General features: G+C 49.4%; 4 protein-coding genes across 5 annotated transcripts; 2 read left to right on the top strand and 2 right to left on the bottom strand.

The window, feature by feature from the left end:
• Window positions 1-100: 100 nt before the first annotated feature.
• Window positions 101-2,480, top strand: LOC112876988 (macro domain-containing protein VPA0103). The gene is made up of 7 exons (XM_025941179.1): window positions 101-381; window positions 1,096-1,144; window positions 1,236-1,338; window positions 1,439-1,534; window positions 1,635-1,709; window positions 1,833-1,902; window positions 2,200-2,480. Exons 1-7 carry the CDS (start codon window positions 136-138, stop codon window positions 2,281-2,283), a joined length of 723 nt encoding a protein of 240 aa, XP_025796964.1. The 5' UTR covers window positions 101-135; the 3' UTR covers window positions 2,284-2,480.
• Window positions 2,481-2,754: 274 nt separating this feature from the next.
• On the bottom strand, window positions 2,755-5,241 carry LOC112876989 (reticulon-like protein B16). Its single transcript, XM_025941180.1, has 5 exons — window positions 4,886-5,241; window positions 3,709-3,889; window positions 3,478-3,619; window positions 3,330-3,399; window positions 2,755-3,177 (listed from the first exon to the last, which is right to left on the bottom strand). Exons 1-5 carry the CDS (start codon window positions 5,010-5,012, stop codon window positions 3,011-3,013), a joined length of 687 nt encoding a protein of 228 aa, XP_025796965.1. The 5' UTR covers window positions 5,013-5,241; the 3' UTR covers window positions 2,755-3,010.
• A 1,950-nt stretch (window positions 5,242-7,191) lies between these two features.
• Window positions 7,192-14,249, top strand: LOC112874905. Of its 2 annotated transcripts, none has more exons than XM_025938488.1 (10): window positions 7,192-7,651; window positions 9,404-9,589; window positions 9,819-9,911; window positions 10,104-10,286; window positions 10,393-10,495; window positions 10,592-10,777; window positions 11,151-12,199; window positions 12,514-13,490; window positions 13,814-13,892; window positions 13,957-14,249. In XM_025938488.1, exons 1-9 carry the CDS (start codon window positions 7,457-7,459, stop codon window positions 13,878-13,880), a joined length of 3,039 nt encoding a protein of 1,012 aa, XP_025794273.1. In that variant the 5' UTR covers window positions 7,192-7,456; the 3' UTR covers window positions 13,881-13,892; window positions 13,957-14,249. The 2 variants fall into 2 exon arrangements, with proteins under 2 accessions (XP_025794273.1, XP_025794272.1); XM_025938487.1 differs by having other exon boundaries at window positions 7,194-7,651; window positions 13,814-13,876.
• Window positions 14,250-16,659: 2,410 nt separating this feature from the next.
• LOC112876650 lies at window positions 16,660-18,470 on the bottom strand. Its single transcript, XM_025940805.1, has one exon. It carries the CDS (start codon window positions 17,664-17,666, stop codon window positions 16,803-16,805), a length of 864 nt encoding a protein of 287 aa, XP_025796590.1. The 5' UTR covers window positions 17,667-18,470; the 3' UTR covers window positions 16,660-16,802.

Genomic DNA, 18,470 nt, shown 5'->3' with positions numbered 1-18,470 from the left:
CAGTAAGCTACACGAATAGCAAGCATGGATGGCCCAGCATAGGGATGGCCTGCCAGCTCCAGGCTCCAGAGGCAACATGCGGCGGTGCTCGACTGACTGCTCGCCCAGCGCTATTCCAGTGTTCGGACTTCCCCAATGTCGCGCGAGGCCACTAGATTTTTCCTGACGCGGTCGCTGCTCCCACTTGCCCTCCCGAAGTCGCAGCGGCAGCGGGGGCGGCTGGGGTCTGGCATTTGCGCGGCGAGGGCTTTCGCCATGGCGGCCTCGGGGTTCGGCGGCGGCGAGGCGTTCCGGCTCTCGGCCGCGCCGGGGGCCGGCGCGCTGAAGCTGCACAAGGGCGACATCACCCTCTGGTCCGTCGACGGCGCCACTGACGCCATCGTGAGTGTCGCGCGCCTCCTTCCCCTTGCTGTCGTTTCCGTTCTCGGTTAGGGCATGATCCGTACCTGCAGATTCTAAATCAGTTGACTGATACTATCTTAGCTATGGACCTTATGGTAGCATGCCACCTTGATTCCAGAAGCCGGTTATAAAGTCCGGTGGTGAATTTAGATCAGGATGAAAGGGACCAGTTGATGGATAGATGCACCGAATCAGTTGATTCCACGGATGAACAATTACATCATCCTTCTCGGTGTGCTAGCATATATTCTATTGCAGTGTTATCCACTTCCTATCTTTAGCTTCGTGCAGTGACTATGATATAGTAAAATAGTTTACATTTCCTGGCTGCAGCCTGGAAACTGTGGCACTTTGGTTTAAGTTGGTCTATGTGGCCTGATCCAGTTGGAAAATAGTCCAGATAAAAAAAATAAAGGGATCTGAACCAAGTATGCATGTGATCAGTAGCTTACCCGGATGGAGTATGACGATGATTCTATAATTCTGAGCCTTCTTAACTAAACTGAATACATTCAAATCTGAAAATAAAAGGATCTAATCTAGTCAACTATCATCTTATGGAAGAAGCCTTTCTTTGTTGGCGGAAGCTATGCTTGGCCAAATCCATTGTTAAATTATTCCTTAACTTTCTTGGAGCAATGATCTCTGTATGTGATCGGAAAATGAGGAAGATGACTGGTATTTATTTCACAGGTTAATGCTGCTAATGAGCGAATGCTAGGAGGTGGAGGTGTTGACGGAGGTAACAAGTACAAAAAATGCCTTCGGCAGCTGTTATAATTCCATTGATCAGTGATGGACTATCTCACATGAACTTCAAATCCATATCTCAGCTATACATCGAGCTGCTGGACCAGAATTAGTGCAAGCATGCCGCAAAGTTCCAGAGGTCAAACCAGGAGTTCGTTGCCCAACTGGAGAAGCTAGGATTACTCCGTCAGTGCCTTATTTTATTCATTTTGATCATTTCATAACAAATTGTAATGATCCCTTCTAAAGTTTACATATTCCTCTACTCGATATTAAATGTGGGCAGAGCTTTCAAGCTTCCTGTGTCCCGAGTGATTCACACTGTTGGGCCCATATATGACATGGACAAGCATCCAGAGGTGTCGTTGAAGAATGCCTATGAGTAAGTCCTCCTGTTTTTTTTATATATAAAAAAAAACTGTGCTTGCTGTTGTCTGTTGAATCATTGAGAAACTATCCTGATCTGCATGTGCTAATTGCAGAAATAGCTTGAAGCTTGCTAAAGAGAATGGCATTCAGTACATCGCATTCCCTGCTATATCTTGTGGTGTTTTCCGGTATGTGCCAAGTTTTAGTTATCACTCACTCATGCACCTAGGCACCTAGCTTCTGTGCACTTAGGTCTTTTTTCCTTTGCAGGATCTAATTTGTAATGTTTGACGTGACTTGATCTTATGCAGATATCCACCCAAAGAAGCATCGAAAATAGCTGTTTCTACTGCACAACAATTTTCAGAGGATATCAAAGAGGTTATCTGTAGTTCTACTTGTAAACCTTGCACATTTCAGTACTACTGTCGAACTTGGAAGTCAAAACACCATTGCTACAAGAAACTATAGAACAAATAATTAATAAATAAACTGAGTGCGCATTACCATAATTGCCATGGACTTTTAGTGCTGGTCTGCTGGAAAACTGGACAAACCATAATGATCATACTTGCTTCTGTAAATATGGAAGTATTTTCCGTTGTCCCTTTTGCTATGAAGGCTTTTCAATTATCTTGATTAAACATATCGGTCATTCATTGTGAAATATATGCGCAGGTGCATTTTGTTCTGTTTTCGGATGATCTGTACGAGATTTGGCGTGAGACTGCCCAGGAGATGCTATCACAATTTCAAAAATGAATGGGCTTATAGTTTCTGATGCGGCTGTAGTTGGCTGCTGGCCTGTGTCGAGATGTGAGAGCCAGAAGCAGTTTACCGATGTAACAATATGAGTGCATTGAACGACATTTTAATCTTTAACCATGTCATGCACTTGTGGTATAATGTCGAATGAATAAGGTTTGACGATACCGAGAAGCACTTGCAATTGTTAGTCACTTTATTTGGTAGTACTGAAGAAGGAAAGAGCAACTACCTGACAGATACCCAGGTGCCAGGTTCTGCGAGATACCAGTTTGCCGTGTGTTTACAAAACCGTTGTTATCTCACTTCTCACAGGCAGAACGGATCGCCATAAGCTGGTTCAGGGCTGACTTTTGACTCGTGATAAAAGTAACTTTTGCAGTAGGTTCACCCGTCAGATGGTACAATAACATATGCCCCTTAGAAGTGGATATATCGTTCGCTGCGACTATCTGCTGCTGTACGAGATTAGCCAAACCACTTCACTTCACATTCCAATAGTAACTGCTTGGGTCATATAACAACCTTTTGCCCAGTTTGTTGCAAAAAGCTGAACGAAAGCTGTACAACGAGTTACAAATTTCTGCATGCCTTTTCATCACAACTTATTGCTCAAGAGTACATTGCAACGGTATCTACAGCAGGCTTTCTTTTCCTACTTCCCTAAATCTTTAGTTTCTCCCCGCTTAAGGTACAAAATTACTTGACTAGCTTCATTCGAGTATCAGTCTTCTTTATCTCTGATAAAGCTTCTCGGTAGTCTACTGATCACATTTTCGTCAACAATCTTGTAATGCCTTGATATGTTCCGGTGGACCATTCCCGCATACCTATCAACGTGCCCCTGGTATTTGTTATATAATGCAGGTATTGTGACCAAAGCAACAGTTCCTGTCACGCAGCCATTGCAAAGTTAGTACTGTAATCAGACAGACAAACCGAATACAAACATACAAGATTCAGCCTGTCCCCTTTGATACTGTATATTCGTAAATGTGTAGGGCACAAAAGTGAGTCTGAAGTATGATATATGCAGAGCATACCTATGTAAGCAAGAGTGATAGAAGAGCAGAAATTGCCAATTACAGATAACAGCCAAAGGACAAGCACAACCTGTGAAGAGAATTCTGTCTCAGCAACCACAGGAATACCAAATAATCAATAAGGATAAGCACGTGCATGATAGCAAACCTGGAAAAAGAGCCGGAAGTCCTTGCCAAGAGTAATGTCATGCGCTATCATTAGCATGTTGTTGACTTTGACACGGAATGAGGCTGCAGCATTGCTAACCATCTCCTCTGATAAAACTAATTCAGGTAGTGGCCTAAGCTGCCTGGAGATAATTGACTAGTAAGAAAACCAGTGAAAGGCAATTCCATCAAAATTTGAAACAGAATGGAAGAAAGGATTTGGGTTTCTTACCTATTTAGCAATCCAGCTATTTTAACCCTTAGGAACTGCACAATTATTAAGATGAGAAATATATCACAGCAGATAGTCAAGAATGACAGTCCAGACTTCTCAAACAACAACCATGCCATAGTAGCACCAAATATAACACCAAATGTAACACGCCCTCGCCTCCATAAGATGATATCAGCAGCTGAAAAGTAGGAATTGGCATTAGCATGAATGAGACAAATGGATGACCTGTTGCACTTTATTAGGAGATAGAAGTAGCATATATAGCATTTAAATATTCGAACAGAAATCAAGTGAAACAATGTACATTTGTATCAACATCTTTGCACATTTTATGTCATCATCGTTGACCTACATTTACAGTTCTTCAGTAATCATTGCTCACTCTAATTTGTGACATTACCATTCTTTCCAATCAAATGTAAAGATCTCTAGAACCCTGAATAACCTAGTGTTTTATTCAGTTCTTTAAAGGTTCTCTCCATTTCTATGACAAAAGAAAGGTTGGCCAATCTAGAAACATCTATAGTGACAGGCAAGGGCTAATCTCAGTGCAGAAGAAAATATTCAATATCAGATCACTTGAAGCTAAGATTCTCAACTAAGTGTATGAGATGATGATAGAAATTGCCTGGCATCTGAGAACAAGTACAACCACCGTGTACTTCACAACCTAATAGGACACAAAATTCAATATGCTGTGTGCTCCTACATTACTAATCTTTCATCAGAATGGGTTCCCAATTTCTGCAATCATGCATCAAGTCCAATTCAGCGTGGCTGAGTATTTGAAGCCTGATTGAGTTCATAACAACTAGAATTCCAATTAAACAGCATGCTATTCCTTGATTGCAAGTCCACATCCCAACACAATTATATAGCTTCCGAACCACAGCAGACAACCCCTATAATAGGCAATCACACCATCGCCTGTAGTCGCGCATGCTTGGCTGTGCTACCCTGAAAATAGAAACCTAACTGACGAGACGCCATTTCTTAAATTTGCAGGTGTAAATCCACTACCGTTGAGCACAGACACGACACGTGATCTAATCCAAAACGGCGAGACTGTATCCACATCGATATCCAATTCGACGCTGCTAATCGCACGGCCGTAACAACAGGACGCGGAACGCCCAACCGGGTGGCATGGGGAGTTGGGGGAAGAACAGCGGACCTTTCCCGCCGCCGGCGATCTGGTGGACGGAGAGCCTGTGCCCGCTGGCGGTGCCTGAGTTGCAGGGGTCGGCGGAGCCCTCGATCCCGCCGTTGGCGGCGGCCTCCGCCACTCCGCCGGCGTCCATGCGGGAACCCAGGACTCGCTGGCGGGATCGGAGAGAGAGTGAGAGAGAGGGGAGACGATGCGAGACCGGTGCAGTGGAGGGAATACTCCGGAGAGGCCGTGAAGGGTGGGGAAGGGAGACGGTTCGATTCTTCTCCTCCCACGACGCGGCGGCGGCAGGACCGAAGCCGAGCAAGGTCAGCACGAGTACGCCGCCATTATTTATTTTTCCCTCCGTTTCTTTCCGTTAATTAAGCTGGTTTTGTGATGATTGATCGTGCCGCTGGGTGATTAGCGGGGCATATCCTTTCGGCGGAGGGACGTGGTGGGCCGGATCGAGATCCGACGGCTGGCTGGACGCACTGGGCCCTCCCGGAGGAAAAGGAACTGATGAGTGAGTGATGACCCAAGTGAGCCAACCGGGAGCATGCTGGGCCGGATCTTCCCCGCCTGCACAAATTTTCTGGGCCCACCTAGTATTTTGATGCTATTCCAGTCCAAAACAAATATTCCATTCAGAAAAAAAATACGCATAAAGTGTGATGCAATCCATCTTAATGGCCGACGATTCTGATCCGTCGGATTGAGATTCAGGTGTTCGCAGGGTCGTCGTCTTCATCTCGGGTTCTCCTACTTTCGGGCGCAACCTCTTCGTCCGGACGCCCAACGCCTGAGGCTGGCGCTGTCCTGCGTCCACCATCACCATTGTGCCGATGCCGATGTGCTTCCGCGAGCCTGGAAAGCGCATCCGAGTCCCCAAGCCCTCTGACAAAGCTCGCCGCCGTGCTCAGATTGATTGACTTTAGAGGGGAAAGGACACCATTTTCAGGCAAACTGATGAGCAGGAAATAGTGTGAAATACGCAGGCCAATTTGGCGAGACACGGGTATTCTTTCTCTGCACTGTCTCCCTTGTCGGTTTCCGGACTCCGGATGAGCTGATAAGGACGGGGCCGTTCGGCAGTTAGTGCTCCAACGGAAACCACCGCGCGTCCACGCCACTCGCCTCATCGTCACCGGGCCGGCGAGCTGCGAAGAGGGCGTGAGCGTGAAGAGACGGCCGCACCGAGCGCCACGCACGCGCCGCCGCCGGCCGCGAGAGGGGAAGGATGGACGGACGGACGGATGGGCCCATGCCGCCTTTTTGTCCCGTCGCGCCTCGGCACCCGGGAACGCCTTTCTTGACTGTTTCCTCGCCGCCTCCGATCCTGTGGCCGCGGGCTCTTCCCTCCCCAGCCCGGCGGCGGCGGCGGGAATCGGGATCGCGACACGCAAGCGCGGGTGACTGGACATCGCGGCTCGCGTGGCGGACGGCGTTCTCGGCCGCGCGCCCGCGCGCCGCGCTCAGAGCGCGGCGGCCGGCGGCTGGCTGGCGGCTGGCCTGCCCTGGTTGCGGCGACGACTTGGCAGGAACAAAAAGAAATGAAGTACTCGTACGTGCGGTCAAGCCGCGGGCACGTTGTTTCCGTCGGTGATGGAAGCCGTGGCACGCAACTTCCGCCGGCGGCGCTCGTCGAGTTCCCTTCCTGCGGCCTAGTCAGCGGCGCTCGCCTGGGTACGGGCGCTTGGCAAATCTTCCAATAAAATCCCGTACCGGATCGATCTCGCGCTAGTCTTGCCGCAAATCTTCCACATTTTCAGCCGGCACCGCCGCGGCGGTCGCCGTCCCGCCGGCGTTCAAGAAGACCCAACGCCGCGGCCTGCTCCTTGCTTCCTTGGGGCACGCAAAGTTTTCACTGCGTCTTGGTAGGGTACTCGGACCGGACCAACCCAGCCACGCCAGCCAGAAGTCAGAACTGGAATTGCTGTGTGCGGTTGTAACCGAGCAGCACTAATCCCAGGTGCGGTTTTAACCGAACCATCCGCCCCGTAGTCAAAGTGTCCGATCCGTGCCATGCAGACTAGAGGTGCCGGCTCACTCCCCACCGCAGGCGGCAACGGCACGTCGGCCCGGGCCCACCCCACAGTGAGGAGGCCGCGGCCCACGGCCCGAGGCAGGGAGCACGCGAGCCGCCACGACGACGGTTCCACTGGGCACCACCTGGCCCCATCCCCACATCGGCGCCGCGCAGGCCAGGCGCGGGCGCACGCAGGCAGGCTCGGCGACGCTCGCACTCTCGCCTATAAAATCCCGGATCCAGATAGGGACGGCCGCCAGGGCCTGCCCCACCACCGCCTCCCCCTCCGCGTCCTCACCCGCAGGTTTCCTGTTCATTCGCCTCCCCGGCATCCCCCTCCTTCCGCGCACGCCCGACGCGGGGCACTCGCCTACCTACCCAGCCCACCCCGCCCCCGGAAACCCGAGCACCGCCCTCGCATTCGTAACGGCTCGGCGAAAACCCCAGGGACGCGGTAGAGACCGACCGAAAAATCCCCTCCCAAGCACAGCAGGCCAGCGCTCCCTGCCCCCCTTTCCGTTTCGTTTCCACGATTCCGGATGGCGAGGTAGCGGGCGGCGACTCCCCGGATGGCGGCGGGAGGAAGGGGGCCTCTGGCGCCGGCGCCGGCGCCGGAGGCGGTGCCTGCGGCCGCCGCGGCGGCGGCAGGGGCCGCGGCGGACGAGGTGGTGCGCCGCGTGCGGCCCACGGAGGCCTCCGAGCGCCGCCGCGCGGAGGTCGTCGACTACGCGCGGAGGCTCGTCGGCTCCGCGCTCGGCTGCGAGGTGCGTGCGTCGTCCTCCCGGCAGTGCGGTGCGGCTGCGGCCGTCACCGTCCGCGCGCGCGGCGCCGGAGCTGCCGTGTTTGTCTGTTCTCGGCTTTTCGGGTATTCGTCGTGGATGTTCTGATTCCGTGGATAATTCGTACACTCTTCCCTGCTGCCCCCCTGACATGTCTCGGGATTCTCCTCTTCGTCTGCTTAGCTCCATTGGGAGCAGTTTTAGTTTGTTTAGTCTTCCATCGCTTTCCAAGGGATTTGACGCGATAACTTTCACGAGGGGATTAGCCTTTGATTATTCTGCTGGCTCGTACGGATCGGGATTAGCTCGTCAACTATAACGTTCACGAGGGGATTAGCCTTTGTTATTCTGTTTTATTCGTACGGATCAGGATTAACTATTTGCTCGCGGCGGGTCGTTATTGTTCAGCTTCGTTTTTTCTTAAAAAAATAAATTATGTTGTCCTGGCCTTTACGATGGCGGATTCGGGATCATTTCTTTTTTGATTAGCTGGGGATCATTTCTGTTGTCATGAGCATAGGAATTGTTGAGTACCTTTCTGTCAGTCTGTGACTGAGGTGTGAGCTGAGCTGTGCCTTTTTAGCTTATGTACACGTTCCTGTCCGACATCCTTTTCTTGAGCAAAATAAGGACGCGTTTCTGTGCTGTTGATTAGAGGGTTTCGTGAAGCATTCAAAAGATCCTTTTGTGTCTGTTCACGAGCATTACGTCGGACGGAAAGGCGCGATATCCTGTAGGAAAACCAATTTCTACCTGGCAAGTTTCTTACGGGAGAAAGTATAAACAAACTTTTCTATCTTAGCAGAAAGAAAAAGAAGTAAACAAAAAAAATTGGTTGTAATCATGGTTGTGTTTCAGTTTCTGCCCGTGACGACCTGCTTTACTAGCTGGCACTGGCAGCAATGTCGGCTTCGAGCTGTGCATATCCAACCACCCATCCATCCATGTTGACTCATCCACGTGGAATTTACTGAATAGTTTGGCAGTTGAGGAATGCTCTTGTGGAATCTTCCTGGCAGAGTGACTCTGCGGTAGAGGATTTGACACAGCCGGACTTTGCCTTGCACCGACAGCTGCCTGCCAACTTCCTGCTTTCAATTCTGCTGCCACGTACCTAGAGCCGTAGAGCGCATTGTTGGAACACAGTTTCATTGTTATTTTACTGATGGAAGTTCAGAAGGTACGCTGTTTGATGAGTCGTACCTTAAGGTTTGCACATTTATATATGTGGAAGTTCTTAGCACCCCACCCACAGATGGTAGATCTTGAAAACTGGTCCTTATTTGTTGCTATTCTGCCAATCACTTTTAATGCGTACGAGATGCACCTTATAGCTGGATTTCCTCACAACGTGTGGCTGCTATAGCATACAGCCATTAGCCCTAGATTTGGAGCCATATGATGGTGCTTCTTCATAGCATTTGTCAATGTCAATGATTACGGGTTTGCTCCTTGGAAAAAATTGGCGTCGTGAAGATAAGTCTTGGCTGAATTACCATCATGTGACTGTTATTGGGAGACATAAGTACAAAAGTGTGCCCGGTAGAGTCAAATAGGAACATTACGAGATGCCTACCATATTTGTTATCTGAAGAATAGCCAGTTTATAACTTTATATTAATAGAAAATCGTTTCTTAATGAAATGTCTTGTTGATCTCATGTAGACCTGTTCTGTGTTGAACCTGTTGGCACATTGGTTTTATGATTAACTATCGCTGTTTTACTGCATTGCTCAGGTTCTTGCATTTGGATCGGTTCCACTTAAGACTTATCTTCCTGATGGGGATATTGATCTAACTGTCCTTGGAAATACATCTTATGATAGTACTTTGGTTAATGATGTTTCCTGCATCCTTGAGTCAGAGGAGCAGAACAGTGATGCTGAATTTGTAGTGAAGAACTTGGAACAAATCAATGCTGAGGTTCATTCTCATCTACTTCATGTACATTCCTAGTCATATATGATGATGGTTTATGCAATTTCTGATGTCGTAGTCTGATCACTTACTTCGCATTTCCATTTCTGCTCATTTAATTAATTCTTATACATGTAGAGTTAAACTTCAGAGCTGTGTCTTTCATCTTCCTCTTTGACATGTTATTTATTGTTTTGCACACCCATCTAATTATCTGAAATGTATGTCCATCCAGGTCAGGCTCATTAAATGCACTATTGGAAATATTATAGTTGATATCTCATTCAATCAAACTGGCGGGATCTGCGCACTCTGCTTCCTTGAGCTGGTGATTAATGCATTTTATTGTGTGAAATCGTATTTCAAACATATATTCTGTTCTACTTCAAAGTCTTTCCTGTTATTTAGGCACTTAGCTTGTTGAATGTGTAGGTTGCACAACATTGGTTTTCATGCTGTCTAGGTGTACTTTAAGTTTGTTATCGTACCAAGTCATTGTAAATGATGATTCCTTCTTCAGGTCGATCGTAAAGTTGGTAAGAACCATCTAGTTAAAAGGAGCATCATGTTGATCAAGGCATGGTGCTATTATGAAAGTCGCCTACTAGGAGCTCAACATGGACTAATATCCACATATGCACTGGAAGTACTTATCCTTTACATATTCAATCTATTTCACAAATCTCTCCACAGCCCTCTGGAGGTATGTCTTGGAAGAATGTACTTGTTTCAGATATTGAAGACATAGTTGCTCTTTCGGATAATAAAAAGCTCACATCTTTGCCATCTCCCTGTGTTTTTATTAATAGGTTCTTTATAGGTTTCTGGAATATTTTAGCAAGTTTGACTGGGACAACTATTGCATAAGTTTAAATGGCCCTGTTGCTTTGTCATCTTTGCCAAACTTAAATGGTGGGCTACCTTGCAATCTTTTCATTTGTTTCATTGGCAGAGTAATCACCCGATGCCTATTATCTGAATTAACTCTAAAATTTATCCTGCTTGCAGTTGAAGCTACATTTACACATACTGATGACTTATTGTTTGACGAAGAGTTCCTTAAGAGCTCAGTGGATAAAGCAACTGTACCTCCAAGAAATTCTGATGCATGCTATACGAGATTTCGTCCAAAACATCTAAACATAATTGATCCACTGAAGGAGTGCAACAATCTTGGCCGAAGTGTGAACAGAGGTCTGACCTAACCCAAGATATGTCTATAACTCTTATAAGTAATCCTCTACAACTAGAGATGCAAGTCCTAATCATTTTGGGTCATTGGGTCGACCCAAAACTTGATAAAATGAACTAGAATGGCATTCGATGTAATTAGGAGAAATGATCTAGAATGGAATGCCATCATAATAATCACCATTGGGGTACACTTGCGTCCTCATACAACATCTTCCTTCCCTCAGAAATTACAAAGCGCATAAACTTGCTTGGGCATCATAATGTTTTATATGCCGTGCTGCTGTCTGTATGCAATAATTGCATAAACCCATGCATAGCTAGCTTTGTGTTTGTGTTACCTCATCTGCTAACTTAGAATGGTGATTTTGTGCAGCTAGCTTTCATCGTATTCGAACAGCTTTCTTATATGGTGCTCGAAAGCTTGGTCATATCCTCATGTTACCACCAGAAGTTATTCCTGATGAAATTTACGGTTTTTTCACAACCACTTTGGGAAGGAATGGAAGAGGAGTAAGACCAGATACTAGCAGCAATAGTGCATTTCATGCTTCCTTTGGTACTGGTGAGGCTCTTTTGGAAGATATATATAGTATGAAGATCTCTTACGATGAACAGCATGAGAACACAACTTCTTATTATCTTTCAAAGAGCTTGGGTGATAAGAACTTATATGTTGGAAAAAATGGACCTACACATTTGAATAGTTCTTTTCCAAGGGTCCACAACACTGCATTAAGTACTGGTTTAAGTACGAGGTCATCCAATTCTGTCCATCATGCACCCGAACAAAATTTATCGTTTTACCAAGGTAACGGTCATGCTGGCAGTAGAAAGTGTTACTCAAACCATGAAGTGGAGCAGGTACCTCACTGTACTGCCAAAGCCTTCCACATGGATGATAGGCCATCAATACAGTCACAAATTCCTGTGGAAAAACAATATCTTCCTCGTTCGCCATTGAGCTTGCCTGATCTATCAGGGGATTTGGATTCACAATTTAGATGCCTGCGTCAAGTTCAGTACCACCTCGAATACTTGTTTGATGGGTTTTTGCAGTCTGTTCACGAAGCATCTTCTGCTGATACGTTTCACATTCCTGCCCATAGTATCTTGTTCAACAGGGATGCAGGAATGCCAAGTCTACTATTGCCTTCATCTGCTAAAAGCAATGGAGGGAATACGTCTCCTGTTCCGTGTTCTCAGAGTATAGAATATGTTTCACAGCATTTACAGAATGAGAACCCATTGGACAGGACTTGCCAGCAGAATGTTTCATTGCCCTCCGGGACAAATGTTCCATCCACCAGACTTTCACCATCTTCTTGTGCTGATTCAGAGGTTTCTTCTGTTTCATGGTGTTATAGCTCTGAGGATAGTGCTGAGATGCATGGAAGCGGAAAAGACATGCACTTTTCAAGAAAGGTATGGAGATGTTGTTTGCCAATATCTGATCTTTCATCTGTGTATATAGCTACATTCAATTTGATATTCTTCTTTTTCTTCTTTTCACAACCTGGGTGATGTTTTTTGTTAGAGCTGGTTAGTTTCAAGGAAAAAAAAAAGTTTGGTCCAGTTTGACCATTTTCATTATTACTGCTATACTTCATTGGTTGATCTGCCCATCGTAACTCAAGTCGAACCTGTTAGTTTACGAAACATTTGGACACTTATCATAGGAAATGTGCCTGTTAATATACTAAGATTACAGTGTAATTTTCCATTTGTTGGTATTCCAGAGATGTGATACTCACAAGGAGCAATTGGCATCTTCGAGAGAGAATGGGAAAACACTGTCAAATCAACCAGTGAGGTTTGAAAGCAACCAGAACTCAGGCCCAGGAACAAGGTTTGTGTCTCACAGGGAGCAAGTTGCACTAGACACTAGAACCAAGGAACTAACAATAGATCAAGCATTGAAGATACAAGGATACATTCGATCAGATAGGAAAATTGTTGAAAAGCTCAATTGTCATACTCGAAAGGAATTTGTCCGACACGAAGATGAAGCAAGGCATGTACCGAAGTACTGCCAGGATGTATGCTCGAACAAGAACTTTTTGCAAAAGCAATATGATAATGACATGGAGTCTACACAAGCTCCCAGTGCAATGAATCAGATGCCAAAACATCAATCATTTAACATTCCAAATACTACAGAGTGTGCTGGAGCTAGCCTATGCAAGAACTTGCCTATAAAGCAGAGCTTTGGCACTAGGAAAGAGCATGAGATATTTGACTGGCCAACAAAGCAAAGACCGATTTATGAGCCATTGAATCTGGAAAACAGACGAAGTGGCTGGGATTGCTCAAAGAAGATATCAGCTGGAAAACAAAATTATTATAACCACAAGGAGCACCTGTCTTTTGTAGGAGGCACAGGGGACATGCCATGTAGCAATGCAGTAAACTCTCCAAATGGTTTAGAAAGGGAGGTTAATTCAAACAATCTCGTTCAAAATGGAAGTCGCCTAAGGCCACTGCTGCCAGAGGTGTCACTTTCTTGTCATCACATCAATAGCCAAAAGATGTCTCCAGTATCTACTTCTCAATCATACTTCCCTGTTGCAAATGGTCAACCATTGGAGACTATTGAGTTTGGATCTTTGGGCCCTTTTGCATTGAAATCAAACAGAACTACTAACACACAAACTGCCATTACAGATGCCCCTCCGTTAGTGTTACAGAGGTATAGGGCTGCCACAACCGAAAACAGGTAATTTGGTAGTAGTTTGTAGCTTTAAATTATGTAGTCTACTGATTACATTCCTGCAAGTGTATCATAGCCATTAAATGCGAGATAAATGACTGGCGAAGTATCTGGTATTTCTGTTCTGATGGGGAGCTAGGGACCTTTTTTTTGTAGGAAAGGGAGTGTAGAGACTTTGTCACGGAGTACCAATAGGTTTGTGTATAGTAGTGAAATCTACCACATTATGAGGCTGAAGTTCATGCGCTTTACACTAGAATGTTATGAGTCAGTACAGGTCTCAGTTCTGTGCTTGAGCTTTGAGTAGTTGACTTATGCATTTGTTCCAGGCCTCCAGGATCTTGCAAAGTGGGTGATGAAGATGAATTCCCACCTCTTAGTCCTGGGATCCGGTGAGAACTTACATAGGTACAGACGAATATAACTGACCATAGAGTTAGCGGAAGGAGCTGACCAGTTGAGCTTTGTGCAGAATTTTCATGGGAGCATAGATATCAGGATTGCGAGTAGCATGGTATACTCTACCTTGTAAAATTTCGTCGATACCTTCTCTATCTCTTCACCCCTTTTTCTTACTTTCATGTCCATAGTTACACCGAAGAACGTTTATACAGTTATGTTCAGTACAACTTAGCAAGGATAAAAAAGATCAGGTAAAAGTACACTTAGGTCTAACGCATTACTTGTGATGTTGTCTTGTTGCGTTTACTTTTGTCTGCTTGAGCTTACATTATGCATTGCCGTCTCCAACGGAAATGGATTATATTACTCTGTACCTGCCATAAAGATGACGATAAATTGTAAAGGCACGTCATCAGCTGTCCCGAAATGCCTGCTCTGCTCGTACATCGTACAATACTGGCTCCTTTTCAGGCTCCCCTGACACCAAGAACATCATCTTTTTGTCCAAAAAAAATCCTCCTTCCGACAAGAGCTCGGACACACTGCTTTTCTGATCTACTGTAAAAGGTTGTACATCCTCTGTAGTACATCTCAAGAAAAAGGTCATCCTCGCTATCGTTTTCGGCTTCCCCTTGGGTCGTACTGGTAGTGGCAGCTGCCGAAAGGCAGAGCTGCAGTGAGCCCCTTTCACTCTGAATTTCTGATAGTCGGATGTTTGATCGGCCTGCGGGCGGCAGCTGCCGACCGAAAGGTTTCGGCAGCGGTGCAGCCCAACGTTTCCCCAATGTAGAAACTCTGACGGCCTGTCCAATCAGACGTTGAAACCATCGTACCCTGAGCTGGACCCTTTTGCTCACCATGCTTGATGTGATGATGTCCGCTGCAGCTGCTGCTATGCGCCGTGCAGAACAAATTTTCCCCAGCCTCCTCCATCACCGATCCCTCACAACCCTCTGTTTCTGGGTGTTGCCACTTGAGCTTAGGGTGGTTCTAGCTTTTATCTCACCTAAGCTAGAGTGTGGCTCCTCGCACTTGCATATGAAACTTCATGACCTTAGGCTGCTCCCACTTGATGTAATGTAAGATACCTCCACTTGATCGTTAGATTCTCTCATCTAGCCTGGCTAAACTTGCTTTCCTTCTGAATTCGTCTGGCAGAGCTCCTGTCTTTCATTTTTTTTCACATTAGTGCCTAAGAGCTCGTGTCTTGTTCTCCAAAGAGGAAAAAGAAAAGCTCCTCTCATGCTTCAATATAATTGCATTGGCGACCAACTTCCCCCAAGACTGCTCTAACGCTTGATCCTCAAGAAAAGGAAAAACAAAAAAAGAATTGCAGTAGAATGGAAGTAGAATCTCTTCTTGCCGCATACTAGAAACTGACCCATATGTTGTACTCTTTTCATGGAGACTCCAAACACCGAAGCCCAGTAAAGTCACTGTGCCACTGATCACAGCTCGGTACAGATCAGCGAGCTAGCTCCTTACTTTTCCTTGACACTGTTACTGCTACGAGGACAAGCAGTGGAGCGCAATCCACCGGGCCCCCATCAAAAGCTTCTTTTATAGCTCGCTCTAGGCACCACGGTGCAGCTTTCGTCACAGACTTTTTTCTAATATTTTCTTCGCATGCCCTGCTTCTCTCTCTCTGAATCAAAAGGTCACCTTTTGCCTCGTCGCTGCTACAATGCAGAGCAGCGCTGCGCAGGGGACGGTGGCACTGGCATGGCATGGCCGGATGGCCCTGCCGCGGTGGCGCTGCCGCGGTGTTAGGGATCCCATCTCCTTTCTGCTTTCCTCGCCTGGCAAGATGGCCAGGGGCGTGCGCGATCGCAGCTGAAAGCTTCGTCCTCCGACCCGCCCTGGGGTGGCTGACAGCGCGATCTTGGGCGGCGTAGGGATGGTCTCTGGCTTCGTGCGCGCGGCTGGCCCGGAAGCGAGTGGCAGCAGATGCTTGCGTGCAGGATGCCGGACCTGGCGTCTCGGATAGAGGAGGATGTGGTAGTGGAGGCTGCGGGCAGCAGGTCGGTAGTTGTGGCCGGCCGTTTCACTTCCACTCTGAAGAAAGCTTTTTTGTGGCCCATGGTGTCTCGGGCAGTCGGGTGTCCATTTCCAATGGATGATGGCCTAACCTAAGCTCACCAATTCGCCATTCGCGATAGGCATCAGCCTCATCAGCTCTAAAGGTTAAAATCAAGAGGACAGAGACGGCACCTCAATGCGAAACATCATGGCAGACGACGACCGGCTCTACAGGCACTGCGCGATTGCGGGGTACGAACGCTACCGATGCAAGGATAGTCGGTTGGTGGTCCGGCGCGGCGAGGCCGGCCAGTTCACCTTCTTCGTCTCACCTACCTGCCTGGTGCGAGAGAGTGAGACCCAGCAGGAGGGCCAGGCCCGGCCTGGCCGGTCTACAAAGGAAAATTCCACAGGTATGGCGGGGCGATCAACAGCTCAGTTGGCATCGATCCCCTGCTGTGTCGAGCTGTAAAGGGCGCGATTCGCTTCGCTTTTGCCAAGCAAAGTGGGGGGGCGGCGGCCGGGCGTGCAGCGCGCGCCACCGGTTGCTCACGCGTCGCGCGCGCTGCTTCCATCCTTGGACCTCACGGCGGCGCACCGGCCGACACGGCGGGTTCTGCCAGGCGCACGTAATGCGGGTACAGTGTAAGATCTAGAACGCAACGCGGTTTTCAGCAAGAATGTGCAAGAACAGTTAGTGAAGACTGAAGAGCAATAGGAAGCGTCATCAGGACGGCTAGCCGATCGATGGGCCTGTACGGTCGACATGGAGTATGAACACGGCGAGATCCGGGCACGCTGTCATGCGCGCTCGATGGTCACAGCTCACACAGGCAATACGGTGTGTTCTGCTGCACGACGCGGATTCGAAAAGTGTTAGGAGCCTCAGGCTGCGAGCTAGACGAGCAGCCTGTGCCTGGCGAGGAGGGACCACACGTGGCGGAACGCGGCGACGACGGCGCGGTGGTGCTCGGCGGCGTTGAGGGCGAGGTAGCACGCCAGGAGCTCCTCCAGGTCCTCGGACGACCGGATGCCGTTGGCCACCACCATCTCCGCCATGCTCTCGGCCATCTCCCGCTCCGGGTCCGACGACGCCTTCACCACCACCAGGCTCTCGTACAGCCACCGCCGCCGCATCGCGTCCCCGTGCCGCCGCAGCGGCGACGCCTCCGCGTCGACGTCCGACGCCAGCGCCTTGCCCTTCTTGTTCACGCTTCCGTCGTGGTCGCGCCGCCGCCGATGATGCCGCCTCCGGCCGCCGGCCGGCTTCACGTGGAACCCGCGCGCCCTGGTCGACGGCGTCGTGGCGGCCGACGTCGTCGCGCTGGCGCTGCTGAGGCCGCCGCCGCCGCCGCTCTCCCACGCGTCGGCGGCGGCGTGCCTCGTGACGATGCGCCGCAGCTTGAGCTCGGGCGTCCCGGGCGGCGCGTCGAGGCCGCCGAGCCGCCGGTCCCCCGCGCGGCGGTGCACCACGTCGACGCGGACGTCCAGCGCCACGTCGGCGGCGCAGGGCAGCTCCCTGTCCTGGCGCGCGCGGTCCGCGCTGGCGAAGTAGTAGGACGCCCTGTTCGGCGACACGGCGCACGCCGCCGGCAGCGGCGACGGGCGCTGGCCGCCGCTCGGACGACTTTCCGCGCGCGCCGCCGATGTGGTCGCAGCCGCCGCCGCGTCGGCGTCGGCGGCTTGGCTTCTGCATGCCGCGGCTTGCTGCTTGCCCTTCTTCCTCCTCCTGAGCTTCTGGAACCATTTGGGCGCCGGCATGGTGCCACTGGCGGGAGCTGAGCAGGGGAACAGGGACAGAGACCGGAGTCTGGCGCGGGCAGGCTGCCGCCGCGCCGAGACAGGGGAGTTGGTGCGCGTGCGCGGCTGGCCGGCTGCGCGCCCTGTGGACTGCAGCGCAGCCGTTTTTTTGTTGCTGGCGATCGCCTTGACCCGGGCGGGACTGGGGGGAGGCTGGGAGGATGATGGTGCACTGGCTCGGCTGGTAGCTGAGGCTTTGGGAGGAGCACTGATGAAGAGAGGAGTTATATTGGGAACCGGAGGAAATGCTGCACTGAAGCGGATGAACAAAACAAACCAAGGAGATTGATGGCCGCTGCAGATCGGCAGCGCTACAAGTGTAGGCCTGCATGGACCGTGTGAGCTAACGGTGCTTTTGGTCAGGGCAATTGGTTCGAATTGGAGGGAGAGGAATACTAAGGATTGATCTCCCACAAATCACGTGCCATGAGGAGGGGGGTTTCGATGCTTGCTTGGAGACGCAGGAACAACACAAACGAGGCCTTAGATTTTGCTAGCAGCGGAGCGCGTCGGCCAGCAAATTCGTGCAAGATGCACAGCGCTGCCGCACCGCGTCTGTATGTTTGCGCACGGCAGACAGCAAGGGTCGCCAGGGTCAAAAAGCTACGGCCACATGACGCACGCTCGCATCAGAGTTGTACGCGAGCTGCTGATGCGCCCCACAGAAGCTCTGGTTTCCCGCGGCGGTGAGGTGGGGCAGCACCCTTGCCCGTGCGTGCCGCGCTCATTCGGTGCAAGCCCAAAACTTGGAGCCGCGGCGCCGCG

This window comes from Panicum hallii, chromosome 9 (assembly GCF_002211085.1).
Source record: "Panicum hallii strain FIL2 chromosome 9, PHallii_v3.1, whole genome shotgun sequence".
NCBI lineage: Eukaryota > Viridiplantae > Streptophyta > Magnoliopsida > Poales > Poaceae > Panicum > Panicum hallii.
Note: the sequence above shows the minus strand (reverse complement) of the source record. Positions and strands in the feature narration are given on the sequence as shown.